The sequence below is a fragment of the Uranotaenia lowii genome, chromosome 1 (assembly GCF_029784155.1).
Source record: "Uranotaenia lowii strain MFRU-FL chromosome 1, ASM2978415v1, whole genome shotgun sequence".
NCBI classification, from domain to species: domain Eukaryota; kingdom Metazoa; phylum Arthropoda; class Insecta; order Diptera; family Culicidae; genus Uranotaenia; species Uranotaenia lowii.
In genome coordinates, this window is record NC_073691.1 from 113,996,344 (window position 1) to 114,023,265 (window position 26,922).

The 26,922-nt window shown below is 35.4% G+C and overlaps 1 protein-coding gene across 1 annotated transcript in view; it reads right to left on the minus strand.

Annotated features, from left to right (window-relative positions):
• LOC129737838 (homeobox protein homothorax-like) overlaps nucleotides 1-26,922 on the minus strand; it is a 115,937-nt gene that overhangs the window by 48,370 nt on the left and 40,645 nt on the right. The window contains exon 4 of the mRNA XM_055728996.1: nucleotides 19,797-19,873. Within this exon, the coding sequence (XP_055584971.1) occupies nucleotides 19,797-19,873 (77 nt within the window). The remainder of the gene's footprint in view (nucleotides 1-19,796; nucleotides 19,874-26,922) is intronic.

The following is a 26,922-nucleotide window of genomic DNA, read 5'->3' on the forward strand; positions in this document are numbered from 1 at the left end:
TATTCATCTATCCCTTGTTACATACATTTTTTTTCGAGATCAATGTTTTGGGTAGTTCCGTCTGAGGAGAACACATTTTTCCGGAAATGCTTATTTTGTTCCGATTGGCAATTTGAATAGGTTTACAACACGCATGGAGAAGAAATGATGCGGAGTCGTCGCATGAGGAGAAAGCATCTTCTGTTGAATGTATGTAGGATGTAGTATTTATATGAAACCAAGAGACACCGTAAACAATTTCCTTTATTACCCAAGGGTTGGAATAATAGTATCCGGAATTGGTGTTTTCTTCAGTATGCATATGGGCTTGGGGCAAAAAAAATCTATGCGAGAAAGCATTTTTTCTATAGGGGCCGTTCGGATACCACGTGTACAAAAATCGAGGTTCTCTACCCCCTGTTCTACTACCCCTCCCTGTCCTTGTAAACATTTTGAGAGAAAAGAGTCTACCTAGTTGTTTTTTTTTTAAACACAGCTTATTGGAGATTTGCAATTATTTTTTTCAATATTGCGATTGATTTAAATCAAACATATCATAATAATAATTATTATTATTATATTTGTTTAAATTCTTATACAGAAAACCTTTAATCCCAAGTTTTAAAATCAAGATTTTACTTAAAACTTTTTTAAGTTTTAAGACTTAAGAATCAGTAAATTAAAATTTAATAAGTTAAATTAAAATATGATAGCTTGGTTTTAGTTTTTTTAAACACTAATCATCAAGCAACCTTTGGAAATTAAAAAAAATAGTTGAACATTTCTTGAATACCATTACATAAACTTCTAAAATGTCGTGTCTCTCATTTTTCAAGTCGAAATATTCATTAATTCGAATATTTAGATTCGACATGTCAACATTGATCGAAGAATCGGGTCGAATACTTGATTTTTTCATGGGCTATTTATATTTACTTGCTAAATAATTGATATAAACATATCTATATCAAGATATTTTTTTTAAATACATACAATGTGAATATGTACACGTGGACACTGCCCAAACCCATACTTCCATCACCGTGGACATTTCTAAACCTGTCTACGTCTGTCTAGGTGGTATGTGAACGGTCCCTTGGAGAATCTTCGTCCTATTAAAGATTGAAACCCCTATACCAAGTATTTCAAAATGCCTTTTTAAATTAATTTTAAAGAAAAGTTGGCTTTGATTTGTTAGCAACAGCGTTTCTAACGTTCATATACATTTAGTCTATTTTTTCCGAAATTGGATTTTATGATGAGATTGTAAGTGGCAGTATTTCCGTTGAAGAATCTAATGAGTGAGTTTTTTGAAAAAAGTATAAGTGATAACTTTATGCCGAAAATGTGATGTTTATTTAAGCAGACAATTTTCATTATTTTTTTCATGATACCCTGTATTTTGAGAACAGCTGAGGTTTCCTTTTTCAATCCGTTTCTATTTGCCGATTTGAAAAATTTCGAACCAAATTATAGTTTTTTTTTTAATAATATGGAGACGAAGATTTAAAGGGCGAACACGAAATTATTGCGACACATTCAACAGGGCATAACTTTTTCACCATTGGGTAAAAATCAACCAAATTTTGCACACTTTCTCATTCACCATTCAACCGTCTCCAGAGTGTTGAAGCGGTTCCAGGAGCAGTTGATGTTGAACCACGGCAAAATCGCGATGAGCAGCAACAATCGACGGCTAAAACTCGGGCTCGGAAGCTCTACGAGAAGATGCTGACAAAATATGGCTGCTGTGTGATGGACGACGAAACCTATATAAAAGCCGATTTTAAGCAAATTCCGGGGTTGGAATTTTTCACCGGCAAAAGCATGTTCGATGTGGACGACAAATTTAAGAAGAAGAAAATGTCCAAGTTCGCCTCCAAATATCTCGTTTGGCAGACCATCTGCTCTTGCGGACTGAGGAGTGAGCCTTTCGTGAAGTAAATGGCGAGATCTACAAATCTGAGTGCCTCGAGAAGCGCCTTTTTCCGTTCTTGCAGTCATCACGACGAAACTCCGCTATTTTGGCCAGATTTGGCAACATGCCACTAGTATGAGGTCAATAGCGGGAACTTCGGAGAAGCAAGAAGACATTCAAAGACGAGAAGAACATGTCAAGAAAATGAAAAAAAAAAAAACTGAAATACCGGATGACTTTGATGGAGGACATCGAGCGAAAAAGCGTTCAATTTTGCACACAAGGCTTCATCGACTAATTTTTTTTTTTATTATTTTTGAAGTAAATGTATGTATAAAACTACCCTCAAATTTTGGTTTGATTCTAAACATTATAAGAAAGTTGGCATGACATTTTCGGTGTCGCAATAATTTCGTGTTTGCCCTTTAATCATTGCCATGGGAACGTAGGAAATTTTCGAATAACTTAGAATAGGGAATGGCGGGTCAATTTGCTAACGCATTCAACAATTTTACTGATTAATCGATCAAAGATGTATAAATAAAAAAATAGGGAATTCTTTTGCTGTCAATTTTTTGTTTAGAATTAGAAGAAATCAACATTATTTTAGCTAGTTTTCATCGATTCGCTTGTAGCCTGTTACTAGACTATGGCAGGATGAAAAAAAAACGTCTCCCATAATTCATATGGGTATGCACAAAAATTAAACCTGACAAACTTGGCACAGAGGCGACAATTTCTTTCTTCCAGTATGGAAATTTATGCACATATTTCACCACACTTTTCAGCACTTTTCCTAGCACGAGCATACGTCATACAACGTCTATGTTCTGTACTGTCTGTATCTTGCTTTATTTTTCACAGTTGAAGCAGGAATCTGCTCCGCTTATAGCGCAGTGTCTTATAAAAATTGGCTTTCACATATCTACTAGGACTTGTATGCATGTATGCATATGGCATTGGAAAAGAAATTCGGGGGTAACAACAACAACACGTGAAGCATTTTCATCCCTCGGAAAAAATTGTGTTCATCCTTTCTTCTCTATGTGGTAGGTAGGTTAGGTACGTGACATGACAGGAAGAATTCCCAAAACGCAAACAGATCGCAGCGCTATTATCGAGCTGATGTGTTTTTGCTGTTGGTTTTTTTTGTTCTTGCGAAAGGAAGCTGAATAGTTGTTCTTTTTTGGAAACTCAAGCATGTCGTCCCTGGGTGAGGGTGAAAACCTTGACTCCTGATTGAAATTTTCCAAAATGACGTGAAAAAATATGTTTGTAATAATATACATTTTACAGTTCTAGAAAGTTAGAATTTTCAAACGCACCTCTTTTAAAAAAAATAATCTGACAAATCAATGACACCTAACTAAGTTGCATATCTAACAGTTTTCACACACGCTGTGGTAGCTACATTTTGAAACATATGTATATTTTTATGATTCGCTTACATAACTTGCATTGAAAGCATTTGTTTAAGTTTAAGTTTAAGTTTAAGAGGAAAATTTAATTACGTTGCTCTTCAACATTTTGAAAATCTAGTGAGCATTTGCTGTGAAAATCTTATTCTCATTTGTTTTTGTTTGTTAGTTCCATAGTTCTACTTAGAAATTGCAAAAGTAGGCTGCGTTATGTTTTGAATACCGCACGTGTTTTTTCCTACCTCCGTTTGAAAAGTTAATTTCAATGCAAGTTGTAAGAAGGTTTTTTTTTTGTTTCGATTATAGTCGTTTTACCACTTTATCAACGTTGCAGTTGGCGGATCGTTATTGAAAAACTATCCAGTACAACTGTGTTCGATGTTTACTCTTGGGCTCGATCTCGCGGACATCGGCTCAGGAGACAACAGACTTGCCAACTGAGCTATATCACAAGCCCGTTGTAAGAAGGTGAAAATCAAAGCTTAATATGTATATAGGGCTTTTGCTCTAATACATACAAGAGGTCCGTTGGGCACACATCAGAGTTTTTTTATATGCGACAAAATGAAAATTCTATTGAAATTGTAGTTTTCCTACAAATGAATGCTCAATTTCTCTAAAAAAAGTATGTTTCAAATCATTTGCTAACAAGTGGAAACGATTTTGGGAATATTTAATTGAATATCGGAGCGGAACCTAGCAAAACTAAATGAAAATTAAGCCAACCATCATTGTATTGCACATTAAACGGTTCCCTCAGATCCTCTGTTGACGTCTATCTTAGAAAATTTTGAACCAGTAAGATGAAGTTAAGAGGTTTGATCACGAAAGATTAAGAAATATCATTAACATTTGTCATGCTTCCATTGGAAATACTCGTGCCTTGTAAAACATCATTATTTTTTTTTCAAAGAACCTCACTCGAAATCAGAAAAAAAATCACAAACAAATCAAAAAATATTCTAACTTTTGAAAAATGTGCCGTACACAAGAAACCTTCAATAGTCTTCATAAATTCTTCAAAAAATATATATTTTTCGTAGATTTGTATTCATTTCACATGGGGCTGTTATATTTGTTTTCCCAACGGCTTACTTATACTAATGCACTGTGCAAATGCCCTATAGCTTAGCTTAGCTTAGCTTGATTGACTACTCACATCCACCTTAAATCAATGAATCTGAAATGCAACATGGAAAATGTTTATACTTAAATTATGGGATTAAAAACATGCATTTCAAATTCCTCGATCGCTGGCGTGGCTCAGTAGAACGAATTCCACATCGCCAATGGTTGCTACTCCGTGATTGACCGAGGCCATCAATTTTGTTCAGAGGTCAAAAGAATGGTTCTTGGGATGAGAAACCTATTCTCAATGCACAAAACTGATGCTCTCTCTTTGAATATCAATAACGGCGCCGGCCACGTCCTAGTAGTCAATAGATAGTTAGGAAAAATAGAGAAAGGGATGAAAGATATAATATTGCGCTTTAGGACCGAGGTCACCTCTGCATCCTAGCAAAAATAATTGTTTGGGAATGTGGGTAAAAGGATACAATCTGGAAACACCTTTGACAAGTGCAAGGATCCTACTTTTTTAAACTTGTTTTGATAATCTTCTACATTACTCAAAGAAACTCCTATTTAAGTTGCATTATTGACAAATATCACAAGATCCAACCAATTTAGCAAGGAATGAGGTCGTAATCTAATTTTAACTATTGGTACATCAATAAGGAAGGATTTGAAAATCTATTTAGACAAATAAACATCCTCTCACACATATCTACAGAATACTTTAGTTTTGTTGATAATCTTCATTTATATAATATCATTGTTATTCAAAAAAAACTTTTTTCCCCTGTTGTCAAATGTAAGTTGACATGTTTCATAAAAATTGTTTTCATATCTCATTCCTGCTGCACTCACTTTCAGTAAATCCATCGTTCAATATAAGAACAAAATTTGCTACATACATATTCAGTGCATGTGAAAAAAAAAATTTCCTTAAGCTCTTAAGAAACAAAAACATAGTGAAAATGGAGCTTTTGAAAACCTGTTTATACTTTAGCTAAAGTCGATTTTAGGGAACTAGTAACTAAATTTGTTAAAGCTTTGAACACTTGATTTATTTCTTTCATAATAAAAAACATATGAATAAGATCAACACATTCAAAAATTATATCAGTTCTTTTCTTCGTTAATGCGTCGATTCTAATTCAAATTAATTCGAAGTCCTTAATCATGTTTTATAAATAAAGTGGTGAAAAAATTATTGTTTTATTGTCATCATATTTTTCAACTTTATTTATTTAAAATTTTAAAAATAGAGCTTAACTTTAAATTCGAACAGAAACGATTCTATTTTCTATTTGGACTGAATATGACGGGGATCTTGGCTTGTTTAATCAACAAAAACGGCAAAAAGCATAGGTTCTAAGAAGCGAAGAGTACAGAAAAGACCAGTAAGAAAATTATAGAAAAACTGACTTTCAGAAATCGAAACATTCATGAATCTTATTTCTTCTCGTTCATTTTGTTTGTTTGTTCCTCCAATTGAATGTTCAAACCCCAAACATATTATGTATTAAACTTGTGTGGTGCAAACAAAAGCATTTCCCAATCGATTTTGAAGGTCAAGTTCAGGAAAAAAAACCATGATTAAACGTTCATCAGTATTGCAACTTAAAGTTAACAATTACTCAACAGGCTTATTGATATATGTTTTGAATATGTAACTAGGATTATAAAAAAAAATGAAGACCAAAACCTGGAAAACGTTCCACAAGTCGATACATCCTAATACTCATATCTCCTCCCTAAAAGATCTCATAATAATAACTTTTTTCTTTCAGTTTACCACTTAACACCAACACTCAAGAATTATCCAAATTATCTGTTCTATTGAACAAATTATCTATTAAAAAAATACGCTGCATATTACCAGAATATAATTTTCCTTCACCGACAAAAATATAACAAATCGATTAAAAATACAAAATGCATTTTTCTATTGAAACCTCTCAACAATAAATATCCAATGTAAGCAGTACAAAGCCTGGTAATAATGATTAAAACATTCTAAGATTATAAGATATTTGGATGATACCTAGCATTGACCGAAGCACCTGACACCTGGAAATTAGCTCATGTTTAGCCTTTATAAACTGGCGAACGTTTAAATCATAGAATTTCTTAACGTAACAACACATTTAATTAAAAAGATATGAAATTGAATTAAAATACTTAGCTGTAGGTTCATTCAGTCGCTAATCCTTCCGAATATTTCACGAGATTCTTTTAGTTTCTCTAATGCACTGTGCAAATGCCCTATAGTGGAAAAATATTAACAAAGAAATTCCATATTGAAATGTGGTCATTCGTGAAACTGGCCATTGCAATTTAAGTTGCACGGGAGGATTACAAAAAATGTTCAAGTTGCACCGGAGGATGAGAGAAAATTTCCTGAATTCAGTGATAGAAGTTCAGATACATGTCGGTTTTTTGCAGACTCTAGAGACAGTGAATTCGAAATTAACAATTGAACTATCAAGCACAGGCTGGTGTTGTTGAAGAGGTGCTTTTTGAAAGAAACTACTTTCATAGGAATCCGTATTATAGAACAGGTGAGCTTTGAGACAACTAATTTTCGTGGAAATTTTCTTCAACTTTAAATATTAGGAACATGGGTACTTTTTCCAGCTTTGTGAATTAACTTTTCTCAAAAATTATTATGAAAGTTTTATGACATGAGCGTAAACATGTTACTATTTTCACATGCCGCCAGTAGCAGCGAACAAGTTCGAATACAAAATGCTCTGGTAAGATATGCTAATTAATCGCGCTCTTAAGCGTATAATACTAATTTGATCCCGGGCCGATTACGAAAAAAAGAAAACTTCTTAGAGAGTAGGTATAAAACGCGCCTCTAAACAAATTTTCGTTGCTCTACGTACAGCTTACAGCTGGGGCTACGTTCATAAACTTTGGCATCTTATTGTCGTTCAATAAAAAAGGTGCACACCGACTACAATTCAACATAAGGATATATACACAGGAGGAAGAATATTACGAAACTCAATAAACAAGCGTTTTTAAAATGCATTAGTTGCTGGTTAAAAGCGGTATGTTGTGCTTTCTTCTTCTTCCATCTCCGGTGTGTCTATAAAGTTTGTCTCAGCTGTTTGAGCCGCGCACACCGCAAATGTTTCGCCGTATCGCATGAATATTATTCGAGCGCGCGCGGGGCACAGCTTGGCTCTCAGGAACCAACCGGATAGAGAGCAACGAATGGAAAAAAAACAGCAGAATCATCATTTTTCATAAGACCATTATTTTCCCTTATTTTTTGGCGGAGGGTGGCTGGCTGGCTGCTCTAGAATGACGGGGGTAAATTTCTAGCTGTTTTACATTTCCTGACAATCACAAAAATAACCCTCGCTACCCCCATCTCCCTTAATAACATTTTGAGGCGAATTCGGCAGGCTTCGTTCTGCGGTATACTTATACCTTTTGGTTGGATATCGTGCAATATTTTCGCAGTGGAAAACACAGAAAGTTCACACTCAGAAAAGAAATACAGCAGCAAGCAAAGGGGGTAAAAACGGCGGCGTGCACCACTTGCAAATGTGAAGTTTTGTGGGGGCGTAAATTCATTTCTTTATGATTTTCACTTAGAAGAACAAAACTTTTGTTACCCACCAACAACGAATCCAACCAAGAATCGTACTTGCTCCGGGGGGAAAACTGTCGCACAGTGATAAAAATGGCTGTTCAATGGTTGAAAGCATTTAGAGTCTTGTTTTTTTTTTAAACATACAAAAAATACATCTGGCGGTAAGCTAGCTGCTGCTTGCTGCAACACTTCTATAAAAAAAAACTTCTAGCTGCTGTGAGCTAATCCCGAGTTGTGAACACCGAATTGCTTTTACCAGGTCAATCAGGAATAACTTAATAGTCAGAATAATTTGGGAATCGTAATCCGGTATTACAAACATTTTTGTTTGACTTCCAACAATTCAAATAACAAATTGACTCAGTTTACTAGGCATTGTTGGCTATTGAACAAAGATATTAGCAAATAAAGGAACAGATTCAAATAAAACATCCAGAAATCAGACAACTCTTAAATTTCGTCATTTATGTAAAAGTTAGAAAGAAAAGACAAAAGGATCTAAAACAGAACTTCTTATCCGGTACAACTGTGATCGATGTTTACTCTTGGGCTCAAACTCACGGACATCGGCTCAGAAAGCAACCGACTTGCCAACTGAGCTATATCACAAGCCCATGAAAGTTCATTATCACAATTTGCAGTTGAAGCAATTTTTCAGTTTGAAATTCACATGTTTTTCCTGGTCCAAATTTATGATATTTTTCCGGTTTTTCTTCACCGAATTATAAATACAAAAGCATGAATAATAAACACAAATAATTAAAAGTGCTTAATTTCTAACAACTGTTTACCAAATCATCGTGATAAGAATAAATTTTGGCAAATAACGTAAGCATTAAAAAAATGGACAATTTTTCAATGGTTTGACAGATAAATAAGTTTTGTAAATTTACTGTGGAAGGTAGTAATTTTATAAGCAATATATTAATTGCAGCGCACTAAATTGGACTGCGCACTCATGACTGCGATATTTGTGCGAACTCGTTCATTCGTGCGACCTGTCAAATCAGTGTAAAATCTGTCGGAGTTCTACACGCTAACTGCTATTCAGTCAACCTTTGTACGGATAACTGCGACTGCAAAACATTGCACGAAATCCAATTTTCAATGAAAGAGATAATACATAAGCTCACTCGCAAAAAAAAATCTGCGACCCTGCGACCCCTTTCGGCAGTTAACCGGAACATTCAAAATGGCGGTCAAAAATGTGTGTTGGCTTGTTTTAAGCTCTGTCTTTGGCGCTACAGAAAGAATCTGAATGTTCTATTTTGCTACACTCATCATTTAGAACTTCCGTTTCGGGTGTTGACAGGTGCAAAATCGTCAGCAAAGAAATGACATATTGTAAAACAAATGAATAGTTATCTGAAAATTAACGATATTTTTTGAATAACCTGAAGTCTAGCTAACTAATTTCTATCGATAGTGAGAAATCTTTCACAGTTATTTCAAATTTTTGCAGCTAGAATCAGACCAGTTTGTCGGTTAAAGTGCTTTGTTTTTGAGTCTTCGGTTTGCTTATTGAATTTTTGAGGCATTAAAAAAGTTTGTAATATTTTGCAATACTAGGTTCTACTTTAGATTTAATAATACCATATTAATAAGGATTACGCAGTAGAAGGTTAAGATCTTCATGTTGAAATCTTCATCTTCAATTTTTCCCGGGATCCCGGGAATTCCCGGGAAAAGGATCGTCAGATTTCCCGATTCCCGGGAACGCTAAAATGGCCGGGAAATGTACACTCTAGAACACTCACACTTAAAAAATGGATAAATAATAGTCGATATGCTTCGATTATTACTGTCCAAGTCATTCAAGTTCGAGATTTGCGAACATGTGCAAAGTTATGAATGAGGTAGAAATGCTGAATAATAATCATTTGAAAAAAACTTCACTGAGAATGCAAAGTATTATTTTGGGATTAGCACATGGGGTGTATGTAGTAGGTGCAAAAATAATCATTTTTGAGTTAATAATGCCAAAGGTTTCTACTATAACTTTCCGACAAATGTGTAAAAAAACGAGGGAAACTTCGAAACGATTTTTCACTAAAATAACTTTGATAACCATCTTATACCCTTTTTCCTTATAGTTCACATGAAAGTTTAACGAAAACATATTTTTCACCTGATATTTAATTGGAAATACGTTTCAAAATTAATAGAAAATTCTCTAAATGTGGGATTCCCGGTTTCCCGGTGAAGCAATGAAATTCCAAAGTTTTTCCAGGTATTCCCGGTTCGGAAGCAATCCTGGAAAGCGTACATTTGATTGTTTATTTCGTGATTCACATTAAACATACCGACAAGAAAATTGTTTTTAAGAAGTAACTTTACAAGCAACCTACTGTTGTTATCAATATTTCTAAAAAGATCGATTCACTCGTGGTCCATTGTTTGAAATTTAATGAAAAATATTAAGCTAAACTAAAATCACTTCAAACCTTGACGGCAAAAATGTCTGTTTGGTTCTACAATGCGGCCAATGTTGTTTTTTTTTATTTTTGAAAATGTTCACTTTAAACATGGAAAGTTCGATACAATTTTTATGATAGTCGGGTCGGGAAATTTGATATCTGATAAAGGTATTTCGAGAAAACAAATTCAACATTTTCCATAATTGAAATGAGTGAATAAATAAAAAAAATGCACGGATACTGAAAAAATCATGCTTTGTGTGCGGCCCCCAGTAAAAGCCAACTTTTGAATATTGCGTTTTTTTTTCTAAAATAAAGTTTAACTAGTTTTAAAGAATAAATTATGGACTACTTTGTTTTTGCTTTTAAATTGATGGATAATCGTTAGTGAAAAACATGATTTTTCCATGCAAACATAAATGCAAAATAACTTAAAAATTCCTTTTTCCTGTTTCGAGGAAGAATGACCTTAATGGGTTAATTTCCTATAAAAAAGGAAAACTTTTTCCTGTTTAATATTAATCAAACTTGAAAAACTAAATAGGTACAAAATGTGGGTTCAATGCAGTCAATTCACAAACTCATGTGTATTCAAAGGGAAGTTATTTTGCACTTTAGAAAAAAAGTATCAAAATTTCAATTAGTATCGTTAACAAGATGAAAAAGAGAAGGGTGATTGCTGATTTTGTACACTGCCTACGACAAATTTAAAGTGTCAAGTTATCTCGCTTGTTCAGTCCCATAAAACACGGCAGGTTTTGTCCAGTTTGCGTCTTCCTTCCCAACTAATATGCATGCAAAATATCCCCAACGGTGGGAGACCTCGAACCTCGAGAGAGCAAAACTTTGCTGCGATGCACCACACAATATTTTTTCGCTTTATAGCCCATACGGTGTCGATGTTTTGTGGAATGACTAATTACATGCTTCTTGAAAGAACATGGCATCTTGAGGCAAAACACACACTACGTTCGACTAAAATATCAACAAAAACGTGTACGGAACTTACTTTTTTTGTATTGCTCCTTTCGTCCACAATGCTCACTTACTGATTTGTTGTTGGTCAAGACCACATCGCGCCTACACGTATATCAACAGTTTGCATTACGTAACTACACAAAAAAAAAAGAGAGACCCAAGAAAGGTGAAGCAGTGCTCACAATCAAAAAAGGTTAAATTCAAACAGCAGACGAGGGGCATACGCGCACTCTAATACAACTAGACTTAATTACATAAATTAATAATGCTGATAATAAACTAATTGCCGTGCATTCAAATTTTCTCATTCCACCTTGTTTCCAACTTCCACAACAACAGGACTCGATGACTTTTACTCGCACAACCTGAGCAAAATCATCGGTGGTTAAAGCTTTTCATGATTGCATGAAAGCTGAAAACTGTAGTATAATTCCTGCGGGGATCGAACTGCAAATACTTTCCTCCACGCCTATATAATTTAGTGGGTATAAGTCTTGTTCTGTTGCTTCCACCTTTCTGATATGACGGCAGAGGCCAGCAAGCCAGCCAGCGACGAAGTAATGAAATACGATTAAGCGCTTCTACTCGTACTCGTCCTCGTACCTACAACGCAACATCGTCGTCGTACATATCACGAAACCGATTTTGTGCAACAAAACAGCAGCCAAAAAGTCATCATCATGATTGTTGGCAATTTTCAGAGATTTTCGCTGCTATGCATATTATATCCCCGCGAATTCAGCCGAAGGAAGCAGCCCCGAAAAAGACTTCATCTTTGCGGACACACAGATTCTCTCATAAGCTAAGCTGGCCGCCAGGATATACATTGGTTGCAACTCACTGGCGTATGGCGATGAGGAGAAGAAATACGCACCCAAAAACGACCGATAATACCATCCTTTTCACCTTTCCAGTACCTCCCATAAAGCAGAAATAAATTTGTAGTTTCTTCGCAATAACATACCGCTGGTTTTCTGGTTTTCCCAGAAGTAAATATGAGAATACCGTCCTTTATTTGCTGCTTGCCAAATCAACCAGTCCAGTCCAGTGAGTGCTGATTCCGTTTAGTTACCTATCCATTTTCGCTCGCTGTTGATGATGTTGAGAGCTCTATCGGGCAAAGTTCCGGATTGAATGCAATGCGCGATTGGAGCCTCTTGGAAACGATCACGATTGATGCACTTCTTCGAATTGATTCGATCGCTAACAATCACAACAATAGATATGAGGGATCTCTGACTGTTTGAAAAACTCCAATTGATTTAATTTCTAAATTTCATCAAAAATTTAGTCAGAGCACATTGGATTTTCTGGTTTAAATTTAGAAATAAAAAAATTGAAACTCTTTTCTCGTGTTGATACCTTAGATTTCCTCGATCAGCGAAAAATTTTATCGTATGACATGAGCATGTGTATTTGTATGTTATGTTCCGTTGTCCACACATCTCCTTCCCGCCATCACAATCAACAGCAGCAACCAAGTTCAAGATGGCGAAGCAAAGGTACCGCCACGCCAGTTCCTGCGCCTGATGACCTCGCGGCGGATGCTCGCAACAAGAGCTCATATCACGAGACGACAGCAGGTTTAAGCCAGGAGGAAAATTGCATTTCAATTTATTCTCAATTTCCTTTTGCGCTCGAGTTGATTGCAAAATCGCACTGCACGGGATGGAGCCCAGCATGGCGCGGTGAGAGACCCATCGATGATGGGAGGACGGGGGATACACGGCCTTCGTGTATTATTTGCCGGGCTCGGCTCAGCCATACTATCGATGCGCGATCCTCCAGGGGGAAAAGCACCTTCAGCCATTAAGTCTAAATTAAGTGTTTTCAGGCATATTTTGAAATTCGCGACGTTGTTGTTGGCTGCCCCGTAACGGAACGAAACGAAACGAAATGGTGGAATGCAGTTTGCAGCAATTTGTTCGTGTGTACGCATGAGGCCCCATGAAATCTGTCAGTAATAGTCAGCCGGGTTCACTTTACCCGTTTCGGCCATACTACTTTACGTATATCTACTCTTGTGTGGTGTCGGCCATGTTCTTGGCTCTTCAAAGTTCGCGCTTTCTTTCTGTTGAATAGCCTTTCGATTGGTTGTAATCATACAGGCGAGGAGCGTCGATACTTTATCGCTCCACATCGATTGAAACTTGGTTCTTTGCGCAAGTTACATACAAAAAAAAATCATTACTATACTAAGAGAGAATTTTTGCGATTGAGGATCATTTTTAGTGTTTTGTTCTGAATAGATTCCCTTCAAGTTGGTCTTTTTTTACCTATTAAAACTGATTCGAATCTTTATACGGAATTGCTGGCCAAAACACTTGCGACACATTCCATCGTGACCTTTTTTCACTTTTCAATACTTTTTGGCACTGTTATTGAATTGAATTTTATTCACAACCAATTTTATTTGATTAATAACAAGCTTCAGGTGTTTATGTTGTGATCGATTACATTTGAGACGTGAATTATCACTAGAATCATTTCAGACTTCTGTACATTTCCCCCCTCCATGAGGATCCAAAAATGCAAGCGAGGTATTCTACTCCACACTCAAAATTTCAATATCAGAACCAAATTATGATAATAGAGTAAAGTTAATTCAGAATAACAACTAACAACTAATAACAAAACCTAAAAAACCCATCCGAAGTAAAAAAAAATCTGCTCCACTTTTTCTAAATTCATTGAATTTTGAATTAAATTAAACCTAGGTTCTGAGTCCCTTATTCCCATAACCAAAATTGTATTCCTATTTTCGTATTTCGGATTCTGTATCCAGTTCAGGATTCTTTATTCACAGTTCGAATAATCAAGATTTTCAATATCATATGCATTTTCAATATTTTGATTACAGTTTTTCGAACATGAAAAAGAGAAAAAAAAATTATTCAAATTTTAAGTTCTAAAACTTGATTTTTACACAAAATTCAAACATTTAAGGCTTCAAAATGGCAATCCAAAACTGAAAACTCAGATTCAGATCATTTGAAAATCATATTTCAATTCAGATCCGGTTTTCCGCAGGGTGGTATACTAGGCCCTCTCTTATTTAATCTGTTTACCTCAGATATACCCTCAATCCCTGAAAACGGATCTCTGTCGCTGTTTGCTGATGATACTGCAGTCGTCCACAATGGTAGGGTAAAACGAGCGCTTAAAAATAAGCTACAGCGAAGCTTGGATATCTTAGCAAGTTATTCCACTAGTTGGAAGATCTGCATAAATGCGGCAAAAACCCATGTCATACTATTCCCCCATTCCCAGTCTCACAAACTTGTCCTTACTGAAGATTGCAAAATTTCCATGAATGGTACTACAGTAGAATGGTCGCATGATGCTACCTACCTAGGAGTGACCCTAGAAAGTAAATTGGTTTTCAAACAGCATATTGAAAAAACTATTACCAAATGCAACATCTTGATAAAATCACTGTATCCCTTAATCAACCGAAAGTCTACACTCTCTCTAAAAAATAAGCTCGCTACCTACAAGCAAATTGTACTTCCCGTGATTGAATACGGCATGCCAGTCTGGGAGAGTTGAGCAAAATCTCACCATCTCAAAATAAATTCCTCCGTATGATATTAAATACCTTCCCCCCAAGAACTAATACCTCCGTAGTCCATGATTTGGCAGGAATTCAGACCCTTGAAAATCGCTTTAGTGAGTCTATTCATAAGTTCAAAGCAAGTTGCCGAACACCAGAACACCAGATCATATGATATTTGGTTTCCCCTTAATTTATCAATGTATTATTAGTTAGGTAGGTTATCAAATTATTTTTTCTATTGATAAAATAACAACTCACTAAAAGTGAAAATGAATTGTAGTCTTAAATGTAAATTAATTGAATCAAACGAAACTTGAAGAAGATCCATGATTGTAGAGCTTACTAGGCTGATCAACAACTATGTGAAATCAAATGTATAACCATAAAATCAGAGAAATAAAATGTCATTTTACTACTACTATCCCGGATTACGGTACCCAAAATTTGATGTATAAGGTGCCCTATTATGCCTAGGCACGATTTTGGTACAATCCTGCTTAGTTTGGATGAAGTTGAAACAGCTGATTTCTGCTGGGCGTTGTTGTTTGAAGTTTAACTTAAAACTTGGTGTATCGTGGGCTCCACTTTTCATGATTTTCGCGAAAATGAGAAGCATTTGGCTTGTAATATAGCTCAGTTGGCAAGTCTTTTGTCTCCTGAGCCGATGTCCGCGAGTTCGAGCCCAAGAGTAAACATCGAACACAGTTGTACCGAATAAGTTTTTCAATAACGATCCGCCAACTGCAACGTTGATAAAGTCACGAATGCCATAAAGATGGTAAAACGACTATAATCGAAACAAAAAAAAAGAAGTATTTCCCCGAAAAAGCGCAAAAATATCGTGCACAAATGGGTGTAATATCCCCAACATTACGCTGAGTTAGTAGGCGAAGGTAGAAGAAATAAGCATTGAAGCTGTTTAAAATTCGATTCGAAAGAATGGAGAGGAAAGTGTGTGGGTCAAACTCAATATAACTCAACCGCCGTGCATATTATAAGACACATCTACGGGCACAGGCACTCGTCATGAGTTCGGTCTTTATCAATCGCTATCGTAATGAACCCCCTCCCCCCCGTACCTAAACACCGCTGACGTTCTTATATCGTCACTTTGGCATTATGTGGTTTCCACAGAAAGCAGCTTCGTGAACAAAACAAAAATTTGAGCGGAAACCGGGTCCGGTGGACAAAACTTTGGACTGGAAAGCCATGCGTACTTACGCCAGTAAGACAACTGCGTCAGTTCGGGGTGTGACCAAAAACGTGTATCCTCTCTTAGCACTTTCCATTGTGCTAAGGTAAGATTGGGTCTCAAGACTATAAGAAGCAGAAGAAGCCGAGTCAAAAACAAGTTTCTTCCATAATAACCAGAGCTTGTAAATTATATAATCAAGTGCTGTGTGGAAAATCAGTTATCTTCGACGACGGAACTTTTTGCAAGTTTGTTTACAAAACGCTTTCGAGTGACCAGTATTACACTGTTTGAAAAGGCCAAAGTATTGAAAAGACGGAGGCATCAATTTTTACCGAAAAATTCAATGGCAATGTTTTTGCAAGCCATATGTGAGTATGGCAAAACTGACATTCAAATGAAATATGAAACTCATCCTCAAAACCAATGTTTGTTTGAATATAAAAACTGAAGAATAAACAATTGCCGTGCACTTTTAACCGTTTTTCTACGCCATATAGCTTCGGTGGAAAAGAACATTAAAATTAAAAAATATCATTCTACAAAAAAAAAGTAGACTTCACATTTCGATACCTATATCTTTCTCAAAACACTGAGGGTTGCCATAGAGCTGTAGAATCAAGGTGAAAATTTGAAGAGTTGGTTTTCTTGGCCAATGGATCAATGTATAAGGGGTTGGGAGCAGTGAAATTCAGGTTTTGAAAAACATTTACAGAGCTAAGGGCCCCCCAAATGTGAAACCAACGATAATTCTTTTGATATTGATTGCCGATATATTTATATAAGTGAGGCCTTCACATTAATTATATTAATTTGTTCTTTTGACAGTATTAGAGACTGAAATTGTTGCGTTCGACGATTGCGTTCAAGTTCAAACCACATATTAGTTACCTACCTGCTTTTAAGCTTTGTAGGCTGAAAATGTTCTAGTTTATCACTGAAAACCTATTTACGTCTGTAGGAATGTATTTTAGTCGAATATATAGGTAGGACGTCTCTATTTTCCACTTTCTCCACGGTGGTGTTACGAATATTGCGAATAGAACGAACGATTGAGTGGAAAAGGTGCTTTCTTGTTCACGCTAGATTTCTTTTTTCCGCAACACTCAACATTTCATTCCATTTTCACGCGATTCTACCCGTATAATTTATTGTAATACAGAGTATAGATAAAAGGGGTTTTGATTATTTATTGCCACCTTCTCCCGTGTATTGGGTGCTCTTGGTTTGTTGCTTGCTTGCTAGTGCGTTTCTAGTCAACAACAGAGAGTGAAAGAAAACAGGAGGCTGCTTTTACCGCATACCTACAAACATATGCGCCTGGCCTACTAGATTTCACAAGTTTACAAGGCCCTGACAAGCAGAGACAGGTAAATATCCGTGAAGAAATATCAAAGTTCTTTGAAATAACAGGTTACCTCATCCGCCATATTGGTTGGCAGATTTCCAGAATGATGACGTAGTTGTTATGAAAAATAGCGAGCATTGTATTGAATTCTACAGTTTTTCCTTAAAAAATATTTTTCATGCCAGTAATTTGTACCCCATTGTCCTCAAATGCATAAATTCGACTTCCCAGATTTATGAGCTTCTTCAAAAAATACGATTTAGTTTGTGGTTCTGCATAAAATGCGAATTAACCTCGGAAATATCTAAATTTTGGTGGAAATTGTAATTACTGGAAACTATTTCCAAGCATATTGTAAGCTTAAAAATGGAAAATATTGCAAGAAGACACATCTAATAGTCCGAATAAATCATTTAACACGCAAATTTCGAGTTCATTAACAGTAAAATGTTGAATTTATAAATCATCTTTTCTCGTAACTATTTTCTTATTCGAGTTTTGGAATGATTCCAAGCTCTATATTCAATATATTTCATACTGAAATCAATTGTTTCGACACTAATTTTAGTTCCTTAACACTAATTACTGAACTTTTTTATGCAAATGACGAAAAACGTAGATTTATTTTTTTATTCCTATGGAATGTATGAAGAATCTCATAACAACTACGTCATCATGCCCGGCGTGGGGGTACGTTCACGCATGATTACGCTACCCTATAATTCAAATACTCTGAAGAAATATAAAACTCGATATGAGAAAAAAAAAGAACAAGCAGGAGGAAAATCCTACCTACATAGATCAACCATATCGCTTGGATGTGGAGCTCAGCACAGCTCGCTTCTCGGGTTGGCAAGGAATTGAGAAAATTTGCCGAAAGCAGTCATCCGAATTAGAAAACGGTTACACATATGTATCAACAAAGCATGTGGCGATGAAATGTGATGGAAATTCTTGCCTCAGCTCTAAAGTGCCATTGCCTTATTCTATTGCTTTTTTGTATGTTGAAGGTTGAAGCAAACATAAAAATGTTTTTTAAAAATGTAAAATGATTTTCATTGTTAAGTCATCATCGAAACAATTTTCAGATTATATTTATATCAATCATATGAAATTTGTGGCTTTGCTGGTGTTTTGATCGCAAAAAAACTCTTATACTATTGATCATTTCAATGCACAGAGAAAAAGACCATTGAACTGTTGAAAAAGTCACCCATTCGAACGACAACATCGAGGCGAGGGGTGATTCTCAACCAGAGACGTTTTCAATTTAACGTACAACTCTATTCGACACACCTGACGACGAGCGACGGGTTGGTTGAAAGACAGTTAGTGCCAGGAAAATATTAAAACGTCGTCGTCTGTCTCTCGGCCGCTCTCTTCTTTCAACCAGCAAAAAAAAAGGGGAGGTAGTAGCAGAAAGAAGGGCTTTCTTCGAGGAGAAGATTGCCACAAACGACGAATGCTGCGAAATAAATTTTGATCAAGTTGAAAGGTGTAAATTGGATTAGCTCGAGTATCAAATAATATAAATCCTTGATTTATGTGAATTTATTGCGTATGCCTCTAATACGCGTTCTGAACTCGCACCAAATTGAATTTTTTTTCGAAAGAACTTTGAAAAACAAAACTATAGCATTTCAATCTAATTTGATAGAAAAGTTTTAAATCCAAATTAACTAGAGGTGAAATTTGTTAGGAACAAAGCAAATTTGTTTTACTCAAGCATACCTCACAATGCGAAAAAAAGTTAAGGTGAAAATGCAATTATTGATTGATCATTATCAACACAATGTGAACGAATGCCATTGAACAGAGACATGGCCTACTTTTTCTTCTAACTGCAAACTTTTATCAAAATAAAAGTTTAAGCTTGGAGTTAATATAAACTTTTTTTAATGTAATATTCAAACTGTTCCAGATTTCGGATTTCAGAATTAGATTGTGATTTTATATCGAAATATCAGATTTGGGATTTTTAAATTTTTCAACTGATGTCTGATGGAGATTTCAGATTCTAGGATGTTTATTCCTTATTTTAGTTTGATATTTAAGATATCAGATTCAAATTTCGCATTTTTTAATGCAAATATAAGTTTCACAATTCGGGTACGCGTTCAAGAATAATATTTGAAGCTTAGATTTCAAACTTTGATTTTTTTAAAAGTTTCAGAAAAACTTATTCAAAATACGCTTCGGTTGAGTTATTAATTCCCAGTGTGGCAGTAAACAATTCCATTTCCATTTCCATGTATGTGTTGGAATTCAGAAGACCTGAAAAATTTTAAATTCAAAAATATGTTCTCAGTACTTACCAGTTATTAACCTGCAGTATCGTCAGTCCTGTGTCTTGTGCTAATTGTTTTTTCTGATCCTCCGAGGGATAGGGATGCTGTGAAGGAGAAAGGGAAAGTTTGTTCTGATCAGTTGGACGAATGGTTTTTAAATGTTTTTTCTTATATTAACAGAAAATCAAACAATGTAATCTCCAAAAATGTCACCCTAATTTGTAAACAAATTTCTTAGAAAAGATAAACAATGATTAAAACGGTAAACAAACGCTGATGTTATTGAAGTTGACTGGGGGTTCTTTGTACAAAGATACTTATTTTTATGTTGTGTAGGTACAACAACAGCCATGATTGACAAGCCTATTTTGTACAACTGTCTTGTAGCTTTCAATGAGCGAATTTAGTACTAGAGCTGTGCCTTTGAACCGCCTTCAAATTGCACAATCCGTCAAAACTATCCTTGCGGAACTTGCGATCGAGTGAACAAAAGTAGGTATGAATGTACCTATGCGTGGTAGATGATTTGTTCTATACTTGGTAGAGGAAAGGAGAAAAAAAAAAGATTCCGAAAATAAGGGTTGCGTTTCACCAAAGTTGCCATGACAGGCCTCTATTGTTCTCACATCTCTCGGCTTCCGAAATGCCAACCCGACTACCTACAGATGATGACTTTGGGGGATTGTCGGTGGATAGCGACTTTTGTTTGTGTGGCGTTTTCATCTGTTTGTCGCGTTTATGAAAGTGAATATTTGTGCAACAATAAAACACCCACATCTGGCGGAAGCGATTTAAACCACATCGTTCATGCATTGTAGGTTTTATTGTCCAAATTATTTGAGCTACCCCTATAGTATTTTTTGTTTATTTTTTGCGTATTTTTCGTGGCGATTTGGACGTTCGGGGAAATAAAAGCTTAAGCTTTGTGGAAAGAATCATATGGTAAATGAAAATGGCACACTTGCATCAATCAAGATTTCTGAATAAATATTTTTGCTCAGAGTACTCATCGTTCAAAATATAAAAGACAGATTTTTCCAGAACAAAACAACTTTATTTTTGTTATGTATTACCTACAGTTTTTCATAAATTTAGGTAATAAACGTACTTTTCATAGAAGTCAATTTGGAAGAACACGTTTCCATACCTAAACTAAGCGATTTGGCATCATCACTGAGAAAATACTTCAAACATCGCATGAGCAAGAAGGGGCCAATATTTCTTTTATAATGAATACCAGTTAACATGACAGTTTTGAGCATATTGATCATGCTGTTCGATGCATTATGTGTGACATCGTAGCGTGTAATAAAATTAATTTGAAAATTGAATCCACATGCCTGGGATGTCCATTTTATAGTTGTAGGCACACGTACAATGCTCACAACGCTACTCTACGGTTGGCCAAAGTGAAATGACTCGTATATGGATGAGTAAAAAGCATCAAGTTAGATGGCTGACGTTGCATCACAGTAGCCTTTGCTTGCTAGCTTGCTAAAAGGCAGTTGTCATGTGAGAAAGGTCGGTATTGCTGTGCTGAATGTGTCTACGAAAGTAATCATGAATTATCTCTGTTAGAACATTCATCCCCTGTCTACTTGGATTGTGGAAAAAGACCTCTGCTGAGCGATAACACTCGTCTATATGGGCCACAATGGTACTCGTCTTGCCAACGCCTACTGCATCTAGTAGCTCAAAGTTTTGATTCGCATACTGCGACTGCTAGGCTTTGCAGGATGCGGTTGGATGGTTTTCGGTCAAAACCAATGGTCCCTTTCGTGTAGATATCGTACGCGGAGCTGGATCGAAATGGATGCATCGTAATTTCGTGACACACAGAACCTCGTGTCATAAAATGATGTTTCGGTAGCGTCAGAGACGCTAAACAGACATATCAAAATTGATACTAAATGGAGCCGGACGCCGCGCTGCCGTTTGGTTCGAGTTCTGGTGAGACGAAAGTGTTTGAAAATAATTAAAGCGAAAATTCGTCGTCTACATATTTCTGACAAACCGTTCTTCTGTTGGATACAGCACCACGATGGGTGGACAAATTCGGCTCATGGTTTGAAGTCCCATGTATGTAGGTAGGTGTAGGAATAGTGAACTAAAATTGGTTTCGTTCGAACGTCCAACATCTTCCCCAGGTTCAATTGTCTGCTTTCTAGGGGGCATAGTTCTAGGGCAGTGGTCGGCAACCTTTCGAGTTGGATGAGCCAAAAACTATAAATTTTCAAAACATGTACTATTTGCGAATGTTAACATAAGACAAATATTTATTTTTTTTCGGAAAAGGCAAGAGCTTCTGGATGGATTTTATTTATGTTTTAATTGAAAATTTTCTCATTGTTATTGATGTCCGAAAAATACTTTCAAAACCCTTGTCAATTTTTTGTCTAAATAATGAAAAATAAGAATTGGAGGAATTTGGAGAGGATGCCTGGTATGGATTATATGTACACACTAAGATTGCAAATATTCCGCTCGGGACCACGATTCACTGAATTACAGGAAAACGGCTCAAAATGACACTTGAACTGTCAAAACAAGAGGTTTTCCTGTAGCACTGGGAGACAGCTAAACGATTTTCGTAGCACTCAATTCCTCCCGAAATTCGAAAGAACTCTGCTTCGAGTGCTCAGGAGCTCGAAAAATCTCACGGCAACAATCGCCTGTATCACTGTTCAAATGACACGTGTTTTAATGTTTTTTTTGGTTCCTTTGGTTGTTCGTTTTTTTTAAGCCAAGCGAACTTGACCGGTTGGAAGCGTGGGGACAAATCCATGCAACAAGAGCCACCATAGGAACTGCCCATGTCTACGAGGGAGAGAAGTATAAAACAAGTAAGTTTTTTCAGATACTTTTAAGGCTTTTGTTGATGCTCATTTGTCTATTTTGCTTCCCCAGATATGGCCGAAATAAGTAAGGCTAATGAAGTCGCCGAATACAAACAGCAGGAGCTACTCGAATCGTTTTCGCCAAAGGGTCGACGAAGATGGCGCCTGATTTTTGCTCTGAAACATCATCAGCTACAAATGAACAGACTGCACTAATATGAACAGTGATGTATTTGAATTATGGTAATGGTATGAGGTAATAAAACATAAGCTTAAAAAAATATTTGCGATTATTTTTCTTAAAAATAAATAACCTGAACTGTATGTATAATTTGGGAAGAAACAGTCTTGAGCATACAGGATAATATGGAAAAAGTCCCTGAAAGTCACAGGGGAAAACCGTTTCGAACATACGTGGCAATTTGACAGTTGTTTTTCTGTAGTGTTTTGCTGTGCTGAAATCGTCCTGTAATTTCAGCAGTTGAAAATACAGGACGAAATCGTCCCGACCACAGGAGAAAAGATTAAGTGTGTATGTTTTCTAAATTTATATTTGTTTTAATCAAGTGCTTCAAGTGTACGTCCAGAATTTTACGCATCTAAAAATTCTTCTTCAGTTCAGAGCATTCAATAGAATAAATAATGAAAATTCTATACTTTGCAGATTGTTCCTCCATGTAGCTGCTTAGATTACTGAAGAAAAAATATGTGGTCTTGACCATAAAAAAACTATAATTTTGAGATTTTTTTTTTAACTGAATTGAAAATTCGTGTCAAATATTGAAACATTCAGGAAGTTTTAATATTAAGTTCACAGTAAAAAAATTCCAGCCGAAAAAAACGCAACCGTCATCGGCGGCCATAGCCTACCAAGCCTTCTTCGTTTTAAAACGCCTTCATTCGTGTACTCAGAGCAAGTTCACTGGTGTTGGGAAAAAGTGGTAGAAATTTTGACACTTACGGCACATTTTGAAAATTTTGTCGTGCAAAAACATTTTCAAGATCTGTGGCCTTCTAGTTTTTTTACAACACGTGTTGTATTTTCGCATGCTGTGATGCAAAAATAGCGATATTTCTATCACATACGGCTGAAATAGAAACAGTATTGTAAAACAATTCAACACCCCAAGATCTTGAAAATATTTTTGCATAGTCAAATTTTCAAAATGTCAAAATTTCTACCACTTTGTCCCAACACCAGTGAACTTGCTCTCAGTCTTATAGAATGATTAAGAAATGTAATCAGTTTAATAGGGGTAAGTCGGGTAAGACGAACACAGTGGGTAAAACGGACACTTCCAGTATTTGAAAATTACAATGAATGGAAAAAAAATCTTATGATGGGAATATGTTTTCCTAGGTGTATTAACATTTTTGAGACCCTCTGTCGATTTGCAGTAAGCAAGGTTTCATTATAGTAAACAAAACAAACAAAAACTTTCAGGCTGCACCATTCGATGTTATTTTCTCCACTCAGAAAATAGTCCATGATTCGCAAAATTATCGGAAATTTCAAGCGTTTTCAACGGTGGTATATTTATTGGACGTCTCAGGAAAGCCATCGAATTCTGGTAGATGGACTTGAGCAATAAACGTCTTGAAAACAAAAGTTGCTAGGTCGGGTAAAACGGACACTTTAAAGTCGGGTAAAACGACACATAAGTTTCTCGATATATTTCATGTTTTTTATCGCTTTGATCCTACACATGCGTTTATAAGACCTTGGCAAGTGCAATTGTCTGTCAAAAGGAATTCAGTATCTCAAACAGGCCAAAAACAATTAACAGTTAATCTCTGGTGAAAACAGCCCTATTAAAAACGGAATTACGAAAACAACACTGTTCCGCCACCGGATTCAGATCAGTTGGTTCCATTTTGGTTTTAAAACATTCACAAATGCTTATTTCACAAAAATAGTGGCTAGTGATATAGCTTAGTTGGCAAGTCTGTTGACTGTTGTCTCCTGAGCAGATGGCCGCGAGTTTGAGCCCAAGAATTTTTCAATAACGATCCGCCAACTGTAACGTTGATAATGTTGCGGATGCCATAATGATGGTAAAACGACTATAATCGAAACAAAAAAATACAAAAATTTGCACTAGTAAATATAGTATTTTTTTCGTCAATATCTACTTTTTCTACGCAGTGTCCGATTTACCCGACCATTTTAAAAACAGTTATTTGCAAGCATGTTTTAGATTGCTATAAAAACAGTCTTGATGAAGAAAATTTACTAATGTAAATAGTTAATGCGATAGCAAACAACCAAAACTACTCATCTGACCGAAGACTGCGATGAAAAAGGCAATAGCTGATTTCTATTCTGCCGCTCATAGCAAGTCTGTCCCATTTGCGTTTTTGTTGAAATGAGAAAAACGTCATTGAAAATTCGTAAAAAGTCTTTCGATAATTCGGCATTTGTATGCGTTTTTAATCAAAGTAATCAACAGAATCTGACTCTGCTACGGCTTTTGAAAGATTCCCGCTTTATAAGGATTATTTTTTGTTTTGATTCTGTCGAAAATCATTTGCTGGGCCCTTATGGCTGTGGGACCGACTTGCGATGATTTAAGCCATATGGGACCGACTTGCGATTATTCTCCAATGGGACAAATTTACTTGAGGTTTTTTTCAATGTTCTTCAGAACAAAGTACTGACAACAAAGTTTTCTCTTGAAACAACATATAAAATTAAAGTGTTTCCAGCGATAAACTGAAAAATGATGGAAACGCAAATGGGACGGACTTGCTAAGAGCGGCAGTATTGCGATTCTACCTTAGGGTGTCCGTCTTACCCGACTTTTCCCTACTTGAAAAAACTGCTTCGGTTTAAAATAGGTTGATAAGGTTTTTTAACCAGGCCCGTGCGAAGGACCCGTCCATGGGGGGGTGGGGGAGGGGGGTTTCGAAATTCAAGTTTGGTTAAAAATAATTACAATTCCAAAAATTCACACTTGATAAGGAAATGAATTTCCATCGTCATTTTCTTACTGATGATTATCTTAAAAAATCTGAAAATAATAAATTTTATTGATAACGATATCGATAACGAAATTTCCAAAACAGATTACCATGAATGATTGAAATCAATGATATTTTTGGTAAGTCATTGATGCATTTTTTCAAAATGATGTTCCTTATTCTGAACTAGAAATTTGCTTCAAAAGATCAGATCAGATAAAAAATTAACCATGATAAATTGTTAGAAAAATGATAATAATTATTTTTTATTATTTAGCTTAATTAACATTTCTTTTCTTGATTTTCAACTGAAGGGTTGAATGCCAAATTCTGCTGTAGTGTTTTGAATTTGAAAAAAAAATCTATCGCGATCCATATGTGAATTTTTGATTTGTTGAAATGTGAAGGTTTATGATTTTAGAAAACAAAATATTCAAAATTAAAAACATAAATATTTCTATAAAGTTAAATAGCTTGACTTCAAATTTGCTTATTTACTTAAAATTGGATATAGAACTGTGCGGTAAATTCATTTGAAAATAAAAGCAAAATTTTAAGATGAAAAAGAAAAGTTTTTAAACATTTAAGGGTTTTTTTTTCAAAAAGATTGTCTTACCATTATAAAAACTCAAGAGAACAGCATGTCGGTATGGTTTTAATGATTGATTTGGAAGATTTTAGTGTCTTGAACTCGAATACTTTGTAAGTTTGGACTTTCACATTTAGTTTTGATTATATGGAGATTTAAAATATGTGAGATTTCAGGGAAATCAATTAAACCAACATTTACTTGAAGTTTTGATGAAAGTTGATAATTGATTCAAAACTTTAATTTTAGAATGGAATGTTTTTGTTTTCAAGTTTATTAAAAAAAAGCTCAGAAAGTAGTTAAATAATTTCAACCTGTTTTGAAAAGTTATTTCAATAATAAAAGCTGATAGAATAATTGCATATTTAGATTCAGAGCACTAAAATTAGTCAATAATACGTTTTAAATTCATTCATTGCACCTCGGAAAAATGTAAATTTTGTGACCTTGATAATTTATCAGACCCTTTTGCATTTAGAAGAACAAAAAACAATAATAAAACTGAGACTGAAATTGATTTCTTGAAGAATATTTCATATTAGCATAACAGCTTTAATGGCATAAATGATTTTTTTAATTAAAATTTTTAGAAAGGAAGAGAATATTAGATTTTAGATGCTTCTGCAAATTCTGTTGTCCATCGTGAGAGGAAAACGCCTGTTAGTTTGTGAATGGTATAAAATTATTATTCGATTAATTAATTTTGAAGTTAAAATGGTTCGTTAAAAACCATTTTCACGTTCTTAATAAAAATCCATTCTAAAGA